The 12,430-nt window shown below is 39.6% G+C and overlaps 1 protein-coding gene across 12 annotated transcripts in view; it reads left to right on the plus strand.

The window, feature by feature from the left end:
- Nucleotides 1-12,430, plus strand: part of gabpb1 (GA binding protein transcription factor subunit beta 1) — an 88,936-nt gene that overhangs the window by 29,758 nt on the left and 46,748 nt on the right. For 10 of the 12 annotated variants that reach the window (XR_005941456.1, XM_041175184.1, XM_041175182.1 and 7 more), the window contains exons 6-7: nucleotides 2,633-2,746; nucleotides 9,531-9,638. Coding sequence is in view for 11 of the 12 variants with exons in the window: in XM_041175184.1 (XP_041031118.1) it covers nucleotides 2,633-2,746; nucleotides 9,531-9,638 (222 nt within the window). In the remaining variant the exon portion in view is untranslated. The remainder of the gene's footprint in view (nucleotides 1-2,632; nucleotides 2,747-9,530; nucleotides 9,639-12,430) is intronic. The other 2 variants (XM_041175187.1, XM_041175188.1) reach the window with 1 other exon arrangement.

Genomic DNA, 12,430 nt, shown 5'->3' on the forward strand with positions numbered 1-12,430 from the left:
AGTCAATGAATGAATACTTAAATATCTGTTTGGTGCTGATGGAAGTATGACAATTGGTCAAGACACTAAACAAACTCCCCTCTGCTCTTCAGATAGTGACATGGAATCACTTAGTTGGCAGATGAAGCGTGAGTTTACACTTGTCTAAAAGACAGCAACTCTGACGTTGGCACTGAGGCTCAATGCTCAAGTCATATTGAGACTTGAATTCATAGCCTTCTGAGTCGGAGGCAGGAATCTACCAACAGCGCTATGCTAATATGTAGGAAAATATCAGTACTTGAATTACCCAGATTTAATTTTCCATTTGAGGTTGTATATTTTTGTTATCTATAATAAAACCATAGAAAAGTCACAGTGCAGAAAGAGGCCATTCAACCCGTCATATCTGGGCCAGTCAGAAAAAGTAAAATAAGAAACTAGCTACTCATTTTTAATCCTCCTTTCCAGCACCTGGTCCATAACCTTGCAGGTTACAGCACTTCAGATGCAGATCCAGGCACCTTTTTAAAGAGTTGTGTTTCAGCCTCAACTACCAATTTAGGCAGTGAATTCCAGTTGCCCACTGCCCTCTGGGTGAAAAAGTTTTTCCTTATGTCCCTTCTAATCCTCTACCAATCACCTTAAATTTACGTCACCTGGTAATTGACCCCTTAGCTAGGGGAAACAGGTCTTCCCTGTCTATCCTATTTAGGCCCCTCATTATTTTGTATACCTCAATTAGGTCACCCCTCAGAGTCCTCCATTCTAAGGAAAACAACCCTAGCCTATCCAATCTTTCTTCATTGCTGCAATTTTCAAGCCCTGGCAACATTCTTGTAAATCTTCTCTGTACTCTCTCCATAGTAATTATATTCTTCCTGTAATGTGGTGACCAGAACTGTACACAATATTCTAGCTGTGGCCTAACTAGCATTTTATACGGTTCCAGCATTACATCCCTGCTTTTGTATTCAGTACCTCGTCTAATAAAGGAAAGCATTCCATATGCTTTCTTTACCACCTTATCCATCTGTTCTTGCACCTTTAGAGTCCTGTGGGCTTGTACTCCAAGGCCTCTCATTTCCTCAACCCTTCCTAATACTCTCCCGTTTACTGAGTATTCCCTTGCTTTGTTTGTCCCCCCCAAATGCATTACCTCACACTTTTCTGGATTGAATTCCATTTGCCACTTTCCTGTCTACTCGGCCAAACCGTTGGTATTATCCTGGAGACAACCACTATCATTTTCATTATCAACTACGTGACCAATTTTTGTCTTCTGCAAATTTCCCAACTGTGCCTCCCACACTTAAGTCCAAATCATTAATCTATACAACAAACAGCAAGGGCCCCAACACTGATTCCTGTGGAACGCCACTGTAAACTGCATTCCACACACAAAAACATCCATCGACCATTACCCTTTGGTTCATGTCGCTGAGCCAATTTTTGATCCAACTCACCATCTTTCCATGGGATCTCACTTTTTTGACCTGTCTGCCATGTGGGACCTTGTCCAATGCCTTACTGAAATCCATTTAGTCAACACCCACTGCACTGCCCTCTTCAATACTTCTTGTTACTTCCTCAAAAAAATCTATTAAGTTAGTAAGACAGGATATTCCCCTAACAAAATCATGCTATCCCTGATCAATCTATGCCTTTCTACGTAATAGTTTATCCTGTCTCTCAGAATTGATTCCAATAATTTTAAGAAGTGCTATGATTTTAAGAAATGCTCTTAGACTTTGGACAGAAAAGGTTTAATGGCCTTTCAAAGGACCTGTTTATTAAACCTCAATTTTTGCCAGTCCTGGCAGGAGTGAGACAGACAGTAGGATGATAATTAGATTTGAAAATTTCTCATGCTGTTCAAGGCACGCATCATTTTAAGAGGTAATTTTTTTGGATAACTACCCATCCAAGAGGAATGGGTACCAAGTCAAAATCTGAGTCCAATGACAGCATTTATGAGTTCTTGTAGAGACCTTGCAAGGGGATCTGGACCCCCATGTCATGAATTTCCTCACCCTCCCCTCATTGGGGCCGTTTGTACTCTGCTCATTTATCTTGCTGGGGAACCTATCCCTATGGTGTCAATGATGGCCTTCAGCCATGTGATTTCCCTCTCACCCACCAGCCTCTACCTCATCTTTGTTTTGCATAACTTATTTTTAAACTATATAATTGTAATGTGTGTTCTTGGCAGTAAAGAGGGAGCTTTACCATGTGGCCGTATCTGACCCTGAAGTGTTTAATGCTGACACTAATTACCGTTAAATTGGAGTGTACCATTTCCCAACACTGACATCCATTCCCTTCTGCTTGACAATATCACTAATGATATCAAAAAGTATTAAACTAGAACTGACTTTTCTCATATCATTCTGATCAGTTAAAGTAACCCATCTCAATGCTTATAAGTGATTACTAAATTGATTGCAGATGTTCATTATTATTTATATTTTAAAAGTACTTGGAATAAAATTAAGTGCCAAGTTTAGCTTTGTTTTTAACAGCATTCTAAAGATTTTTGTATAATGCTTTTAATATTTAACAGCATTTTTAAATGGTGTGTATGAGTGTAGATCTTCAGTAATCTATTATCTGAGGAATGGCACGTAATGCTTGATTTTTTTTTAACTTTTAGACTCTTCGGGTATTTCTACGGTGCAGTTTGGGAATTCCTCTACATCAGTGTTGGCTACATTAGCTGCTTTGGCAGAGGCATCAGCACCATTGACACATACAACTGAAGCACCAGGTTAGAAAAATGGCTGCTGTTCATTTTGCTAAAGCATTCAGGGAGTGCTATTATTAATGAGCTATTAAAAATGTATGAGAAATGGTAATCTGTAAATAGTGAAATGGTGTCCCCAGTATTGTGTATCTTATAACTTAATGCAGAGGTTTTAACGAGTCTTGAGGGAACAATGCAGTCACACCTGCCATTCACCACTCTTGACCATTTATGTTACTCAAGCTATGCAACTCTCAAATTTGCAGTGAAAGATGGAAACTTGTCAAAGTTCTGCATAGGCATCACAGCATTGCTGATTCAAACATTGAACCGACACTGAGCCAATGAGTTTAACACTCCGTTTACATATTTTTGCTTAACAAAAACATACATTGCTGATATCTCTAAAATATCCAGTGTCGTGGTCTAGTGACCTTTATCATGACACTTAAATCAGGGCTGGGAATTGACCCTCACCATATACTTAGTAGGCCACCATTGGATACAGCAGATCAATGGCAGACCATTAAATGGACAGAAATCTATATCCACACTCCTGTCCACATAGGATTGGGTCAATCATATTAGTGACGGTGGTTTATAGAGGCACGAATGTTTACTTTCAATGGTACTTCAGGAAGATAAAAGTGTCTTCAGTGCAGACACAGAAGATATTGAGTGCATCAGGTAAGAGTCCTTAACCTGGAGTTGTACATCTCAGGCAATCCCTCGATTGGATATTTTTCCTTAACTAATGCCTCTCAGACATCTGCAGGTAGTTAGTTCCCCTCCTGATGACACAGATGTGCCAGTGCCCGTTTTCTATGATGCCTTTGCTGGATGGCTGCATCCTGACCAGCCTCCCCTTCTGGTTCTGCCTGCTGCTGCTGTTGCAGCCTCTGTTGTTGACTGGCAAGAGGCCTTCTTTTACGCATCTGCTCCTCCTGCTTCCAGTGTGGCAGGAATATTGGGTGTATGAGACCCATAGGCATTCCAGCAATTGAACTGTGTGAAGAAGGTAGACTGTGAAATGAGAACATTTCTATCCATGGATTTCACCCACAGAACTGATGAGCAGTGAGAATTTCAACTCATTATCTTGTCCACAGCCAAAACTCCACTCGCCACACATTGGGCTCCTCCCACTTCAATCTCCAAATCTGTCACAGCATGTGCTCCTGTAGACATAGAGAACATGGTTATCATCAGGTTTACGTTAGAACCCAGTTACTCTTCTTTGACCTTCACGCTTGCCCCCATCAACTTTGAGCCTCCCAACATCACTTGGTGCCTTCCCTTAATAACTCTTTAACTTCCCCCCATTACCCTGGACCCAGTCACCATCCAGTTGGAATTGTCATCTTTCCCACCCCCTACCAGGCCTAAGCCCATTCCTGACAACATTCCCCCGCTGACCCTAGACCCTCCCCACATCATCTTTAGAGCTTTTGTCAGATCTCTTGACCCCCACCCCCCCCACTCAACCTTTGAGTATGCCAACATCAGACTGGACCTGTCCTACCATATCAGTCTCACCCCAAGACTGTGAATGTTCCCTCTACCAGACAATACCCTGAGATGGACCCACTCGTGGACACTACAAACTCTGTACTTTTCTTTTAATTTTTTTTACCTTCACTGGCTGTCCCCACCAGCACCCCCCAACCACACCTATGATGCCAAGCACTTCCCGCTTCCACATCTTGATGCCCCTGACTATGCCCTCTATCTGTACTTGGATCTCTTTTCCACACCTCCACCTGACCCCAAACCCACCTGGCTCAGCCCTGGCTTACTTGCCAGTCCCGAGCCTCTATGCAAGCTGCCATTCTCCTGCTCCCTTCCCTTGTGCTGCAGAGTTCAGCAAGGAAACTGCACCAAAGCCAACTGGCTCATGCCACCTTTAAACAAATGTGAACTGGGTGCCACATGATACTCATGCGCCATGACTTAATGCTGAAGATAGGAAGTAATTACAAAAACTTTTAACAGAATGAGTATTCATGGGATGCAAATGAGTTACAAATAGGAACCCACCATGGGATGACGTGAGGCCTGAACCCGCCACAAACGCACTGCTGTCTAAACCTCTGCATCTCAACCTGCCATTGGGAAAGTGAAATTTTGGCTCCCGCCTAATTAAGTCACCCTGCTCCCTCTCATATTTCCTATTCTTACAGGCCCCATAAACGTCCCCCAATATGTTACATTATAAGACTTTAATGCTAAGGTCTGGGAATGCATTAGTTTAGTTTTGCCTCATTTTTATATGGAGCTTATTGAAATCATCATTCTTGTTGTAAAGATGTGTTAATTCACATTTTTTTGTTAACCAACAGTGAGAATTAAGCTACATGATTTTAAAAGGAATTAAGAACTAAAGTATCAAATTTCATTATTCCTCACTGTTCCTTGACACCAATGGCAAAGATCACCACTGAAATTTGACATGTAACAGTTGTCGCAGATTAGTAGTGAAGTTATATTAGACTGTATTCCTGGTGGCAAATTCAGTTTTAAATTAAGTTTTACCAAGAGACAGATCATTGTGCCAGCGTATGCTGAAAATGGTTCCCTTTAAAGTTTGGAAGCAGGAGCTATTTCCAATTAAATAACATGTAAATCATTTAGATTTTGTTTTGCCTTGTCCTCTGGACGAAGGTCAATGTTTTCTATTAGTTTTAAACTTTTTCAGTGACTTCAGAAACCACACATTATTTTTTAATTGACAAACTACAGTTCCCAGGCATTTGTTAGTGCCGTCTGCATGAGTCTTGGAAGCTATCTGAACATCATCAGGGAAGCACCTGTCTTCTGTTCAGTAGTTTGGTCTGAATGTATGGCGAAGGTTCTGAACTCAATGTGAAATTACTGGCATTGCCTTTCTGGTTTTGGGGACAGTTGCTCAGTTATTATGCACATAGGAAAACAAACAGAAAACACTCAGGTTTTCCTGTGGGACTTGATAATTATTGTAAATAGGAGACTGTGCTTGTACAGAATGGCCAATTTCACACTTAACAGGTGGGTTATTTACTCATGATCAAGCTTGTGTCACACAGTCAACCTTTGGAATGAAGGAGTGAAGAACCTAGAAGAACCTAAAAAAGATTCCTATAATGCTTCTTGAATACTAATGGATTCTTGCTGATCAGATCTTACAAGATGAACTCCAGGTGTACATTATACAGGAAACAGAATGTCCATATTCATGATCCTATAATGCAGTTGACTCTGATTTTGCCAAATGCATGATTGACTGGGGGAGACAGCAGTGTAGTGGTAATTTCACTGATCTTGCAATCCAGACACCCAGATTAATGCTGTGGGAACATGGGTTCAAATCTCACTACAGCAACTGGTGGAATTTGAATTCAGTTAATAAATCTGGAATGTGAAGGTAGTTCTTTTTATATATAAAGCTACCTTTTATATATAAAGCTAGTTTTAATAAAAATAAATCTGGAGTATAAAGCTAGTCTCAGTGATGATGACCATGAAACTATTATCGATTGTTGTAAAAAACCCATCTGGCTCACTAACACCCTTTAGGGAAGGAAATCTGCTGTCCTTGCCTGGCCTGGCTTACGTGTGACTCCAGATCCACAGCAATGCAGTTGACTTTTAATTGCCCTCTGAAATGGCCTAGCAAGGTCAGTTGAAGGGCAGTTCAGCATGGGCAACAAACGCTGCCCTTGCCAGCAACACCCGCATCTCATGAAAGAATCACAAAAAGGTGGGTCTTTGCCTATAGCCAAATAATTTACTGATTACTTTGAGGTGCTTAAACGTGAGGTCCCTAAAGAACCTTTGCCATTGCTGTGTATTTTTCCAACCCTGAAGATGCCCATTTGTTTAAAAGAAATCTAATCAAATTCCTGTTGTTTTGCCTTTTAAATTTCCACTGGTGGAATATTGAAGGTTGCAGGTCTATTAACTTGTCAGAAGCAGTAGTCACAAGTTTTAAAAAATAAATCCTACCAGACCACTAATGAAGAGTATAAGTAACCAGCTTCCAATGTGTAGTATACACTGCTCTGTGTTTGGGGTAGTTTGTTGAGAGTTAACATAAAAACGTTTCACTAGTGGGAGCAAAATTGTGCTCCCTATTTTATGTTGTATGCAAATTTTGATGTATTCCATATCATTAAATATTAAGAAGGGTAATGGTCTTAACACTGACCACTGTTTATATCCGTTAACCACTATCTAAGTCGTTGTAGCCAGCTTCCTATCTATACTGCCACATTCCTTTTAATGCCACGTGTTTTAGTAACCAGCTTCCTTTGCAACACCTTTTCAAACAAACCCCCACACACTCAACATCCACTGTATTTCCTTTAATACACTGTTGCTTCCTCAGACTGATGTATTTTTAACAAATCTCTTTTTCTAGGTGAAATGGAGTTTACTGTGGCTCTCGAAGCTTACCCACGAATAGGTTAACAGGTTCATTCCTTTCTCCCTTTTTGAATAGAGGAGTTGTTATGCTTCAAAACTTCCAAATCACTAGGGCAACTTCCGTACACAAGGCTGTTTGAAGAATTTTAATTAGACCTCAACTATTTTGTTTCTGACTTCACTGAATATTCTAGAATACAGTAACCATGGCCTATGCCTTTTTCAGATCAAGTCCCACTAATTTCTAGCACTACTTCCTTATCTATAGCAAAAACAAAAATACCTGGAAAAACTCAGCAGGTCTGACAACCTCTGTCTAGCTCTACTTGTTCCCCCACCCCCCCCCCAACCAGCTTATATTTCACCTCTTTTCTATTTTTCCTTAGTTCTGTTGAAGAGTCATACGGACTCAAAATGTTAACTGTATTGCTCTCCACAGATGCTGTCAGACCTGCTGAGTTTTTCCAGGTATTTTTGTTTTTGTTTTGGATTTCCAACATCTGCAGTTTTTTGCTTTTGTCCTTATCTTTAGTCTTTGCTTAAACTTTTCTTTGCCTTACAGTTCAGCTGAGCTAATGTGATTGGGGGTGGGGTGGGTAAATAAAAGAAAACTTCGATCTTTGATGGTTCCCTCTTTGTTTCAAATGTTTATATCCAAGCTAATCGTGCTCCTGTAATTCATTTCTTCAAACTAGAGCCAGCACTGTCTCTTTCCTTAAACGTCTACTATAAATAGAATGACTTTATGGATATTATTGGCTACAATAATTCAGGTTTACTGATTCAATGAATGAATAATTGAGTGTAGGATTTATTTTATTCTAAATGTGCGCATTGTTGGCAAGTCCGACATTTATTGCCCCTCCCTATCCCTTAGGTGATGGTAAGGGTTGCCTTGTTCAAGTGCTGTTGCCATCAATAGAAATGTATGAAACTACGGTGGAGTTCACAGTGATGGAGTAAGTGCAGCCTGCTACATGTTGACAGCCAGCCTTCAATACTGTAACCACAATATGCTGAGGGAACCAGAACACACTCTATCTTAGAATGTGTCTCTCTCAGAATGTTTGTTCCCTGAGAACAGTCAGTATAAGACTAGCTTAACATCGGTAAGAGCTTCTTGTACATGGTTACCTTCACGCTATTTCTTGGCTATGATAATGAGCAATTTAGAATAAAATAATAGTACCTCCTCGAGGAAATAATAAAGAATGAAAAGCAGTTGTGCTGGAATCTATTCAGATTAGCAAGCTCTAGTGGCTACGTTTGTTCCTTAGGTGGGCGCTGGGGAAGAAATACGTTCATGCAAAGCTTTTGGACTTTGTAATTACAAAAAAAAACTGATATTTCACAGAATCATAGAAACTGACAACTATGGGGGTCATTTGGCCCATCATGCCCGTAGTAGCTCCTAGAATGAGAAGCCATACTTAGAGTCACAGCTCTGCTTTTTGTAGTAAAACTCTTAAGTTCCTCATCCTGTCCAGCTCCCATTTTAAAACTATTTATGGAATCAGTTTCGACCACCCTTTTCTGGTAGAGCATCAGTTTCCACCACCTTTTTCTGGTAGAGCATTCCAGATCCTGAGAACTCTGAAAATGTTTCTCCTCCTCCTCCCCTCTAGAACTTCTGCCAACAATTTTAAATCTATGTCCTTTGGTTATTGACCCATTTGCCATGGGGAACAGCCTTTCTCTATCTATTCTATCAAAACCTTCATCTGAAAGATTTGAAAAAAATCACACCTGAATTTATGCTGTTAACTAATGGAATGTTAAGATGCTTTATACATATGTATAGAATATATAGTAATCAGCAATATCTATATTAATTATATAATATATAAAACTCAGTACTGGGGTTCTTGTTATTAATATAATCACTAAATAATTGACCAGATATTCTATGATAGCAACCTCAACCTTTGTGTAATTAACAACCTATCTCACTAAGCTCCCCAGATTTAATTCCTTTGCACAAATCCATATAACAAAAGAGCAATATTTTAATCTATATCTGAGAAAATATTAATGACAGAGTTCAGACTCGTGTTCTGCTCCTTGGTCTCTCTCCTTTGAGTTGGATATTTTATTGCTATATTCAGTAAAACAATTTCTACTAATGTCAATTTCTCTCCCACCCATTTCTGTTAAATAATTTTCACTTAACACATACCATTTAATAGATTTGACAGCCTTAAAGTGTAGCATTCCGAGTAGGTATAAGATGAGAACCTATGGTAGTATTGTAGCATTGTTTTGTGGTTATGTTTATCTAGAAGAGACTGCTCTAAATAGCTTTAGAAAAGGAGTTTATTTAAATAGTTAGTCTTAACAGTATAGGTTAGTTCATATAGTCTTATAACATATTGAAGATAACCTAACCCATCCCTTGGTTTTTACACAGCGAGGAATTACAGAAGGGCTTGCTTTTCGTTTACGAATACCAGAGTTTGGAATGATGAGGACAACTATATGCCTGCTGTTTCAGAACTGAATGGACCCCACTTTGAGAGTAAATATGACGGGCAGTCTCTGTGCTTAAGAAATAAGTGGGGTGGTCTTAAAGTTAAAAGCAAACGTGCCTCACCTGCTCCTGAGATTCTTTCAAAGCACACTTGCTTTGATACTTTGTTCAAAAACAGCCTAGACTGATATGAATGTAACCTTCCACGTTGTCCACAAAATATCTCTTAATGGAGAGATTCTTGGTTACGAAAGTGCTGAAAATAGTAACTTAACTATTTTGAATCTGAGTTGGAATGGAGGGGATCAAATGACATGGAGTAAAGTTTTGTGTGACTGGCAAGGCTGTAGGCATAGTATAACTTTTCTCCCAACAGTGTTTGTTACATTGTTATTAAAAATAAATGATTTGTTAGAGGTTATGGTGCAGAACTAGGGCAGAGGACGAATTAAAGGATGAAGTGAGATCCAAACTGGAGACTCTGGCATTCCAATAGTCCCTATGCCAAAATATATGATGAAGAAAAGCATAGCAAAATAGTAATACTTTAGTTTAGTTGTGATCCACTATTTTAGCCTGGAATCTCCTGGATCAAGCATGTCCCACTCTTGAAGCTCCTATTGCTAAGGCAGTTGGACAGTAGGTGTTTCAGAATTGAACATCAGTGCAGCTTTGATCTGGTTACTAGGGTAAGCACAAAGTGACTTCACCCACCCAGCCCCACCAAATGTCATTTTCAATCAAGATCAGGAAGCTGCTTCATGGGGCACTCGATGAGTCCTTGCCCAACTTCTGGGTGCAGCACCATGAAATATTAATTCCAATTTTTAAATTCAGCCTTGGGATTTGAGCGTCATTGGCATGCCCCTGAGAAGGTGGTGGTGAGCCACCGCCTTGACCTGCTGCTGTCCATGTGTTATAGGTACAGCCACAGTGCTGTTAGGGAGGGAGTTCCAGGATTTCAATCCAGCGATAGTGATGGACAGTGAAGTGTTATTGGAGTAAACTACAAAATTATGATTTTATAACAGTCTTGGACAGGAGTTCTATTATGTAATTTTCAGCAGCTTCAGATTAAGATCCTTAAAATGTTGCAATAACTCTTTCTGCCACTTTTTTCTCCTTGCCCTCTGAATGCATTGATTTAATAATGGGGTACGTTTTCATAAACACTGCTCTCTTGGCTTTTCCTCTAAGCAGTTCCTCATCTGTGAGCTGAAACAATGAATGTTTGCAGGCTATTTCTCCACAGGAGATTCACATCTGAGCAAACAAGGCTGCTGAGGCCAGTTGTAATACTTTTACTATAATATAAAACAAAACCTGCTGGAATTGCTTAGCAGGTCTGGTAGCAGTGTGGAGAGTAAACAGGGTTAACATTGCAGCTCTGACACTTTTCACCATTCTGATGAAAGGCTACAGCCTGAAACGTTAACCCTGTTTCTCTCTCCATAGATGCTGCCGGACCTGCTGAGTATACCAGCATTTTCTGTTTTTATCTCAGATTTCCAACTTCTGCAGTATTTTGCTTTTGTCATGTTTTTAACTACCTTAAGATCAGTGAACTCAGAAGAGAGTGGGGTGAACCTCAGGCATTGCTAATTTGTGCCTCAGCCACATGCTAAGTTTTAAGTGAGGGCTGCTCTTGTGCACCTGCTGGTAGCAGGTTACAAAGCAATGAGAGAGCTCCCTATGCATGAAGTGTGAGAGAGCGCGTAAAACATTTGTATGAGTATCTTTTTTGTTTAAAATTTTTTTGTAGCTTTGGGAGAATTTGATTATAACACTACTATTTTGCATTAAATTAACGCGGCTTGAAAACTCTGCAAACCTCCTATTTCTTTGCCTGGCTTTTTGATCAGCAGAATGGCGGTTATTAGTGCTATCTCTGGGGAAAACTCAATTGTCTTTGTAAATGAAGCTTTGAAATTTACTTCCAGATGGACTAAAACGTCTAATTTTCTGGAAGTTTGTTATATTGGAGTATAACTGATTAACAAGAAAGGGGAAGACCAATATTGTAAAAAAAAATGGTAGAATTAATTTCCCACTAATGAGTACCCTCCACCTGACATCAATCTTTGAAGCTTTAAAGTTAGAAAAGGCATCTAATCTCAACACAGGAGTGCAAAACAGATCATGGCCTGTCTGGATAACAAATGTACTTTAATAAATGTTTAGAATGAATGAACTTTATCTTTACATATTACAACCTTAGTAAGTGTTTGATTAGCTCTCGTTCAATTCAAGAGCATGGCGAATTGATATCTGCATTTGTGTCTAAAGTAAACTTCAATAGAAAGGCTGTTCACTTCAGCTACTTAGTGGAGAAAATTTAGATGAATTTTTGTATGTTTAATATACTCATTTTGTGAATTTTGGTAGATGACAACAGAACTATAATGGCAGCACCAAGCTTTCTGGATGAGTTGAGAATCAGCAGTATACTCATTGAAGGGCCTGTTTGGAAATTGTTATTTTTTATGCTTTTTTGTAGCCATGTTGAATTAACATTTTCATATAGTGATTGGTGTTTGTTCATTTCAACTGGCCTCCCAACTATAGGGTGAAATATTTTGAAAGGCAGGGATACAGAGGTGAGATCTGCTCGCCCAACATTGTGCGTTGCTTGGTGCTTTCATCAGTAGATTGGGAAGATTATGCGGTCAAACTCATCTCTTGTTATTCTATTGTACATTGTGTGTGATGCTATGGACTACTGAAGTACTGTGTCACTATTGATCAAGATAAGCTCTTCATCTGAACAAGCTTCTCCCAAGCTTGGTGGCAAAGCATTAAAAAATTAACCCTTAATGGAAAGGACATCTGTAATAGTCGAA

This window comes from Carcharodon carcharias, chromosome 26 (assembly GCF_017639515.1).
Source record: "Carcharodon carcharias isolate sCarCar2 chromosome 26, sCarCar2.pri, whole genome shotgun sequence".
Classification (NCBI taxonomy): Eukaryota; Metazoa; Chordata; class Chondrichthyes; order Lamniformes; family Lamnidae; genus Carcharodon; species Carcharodon carcharias.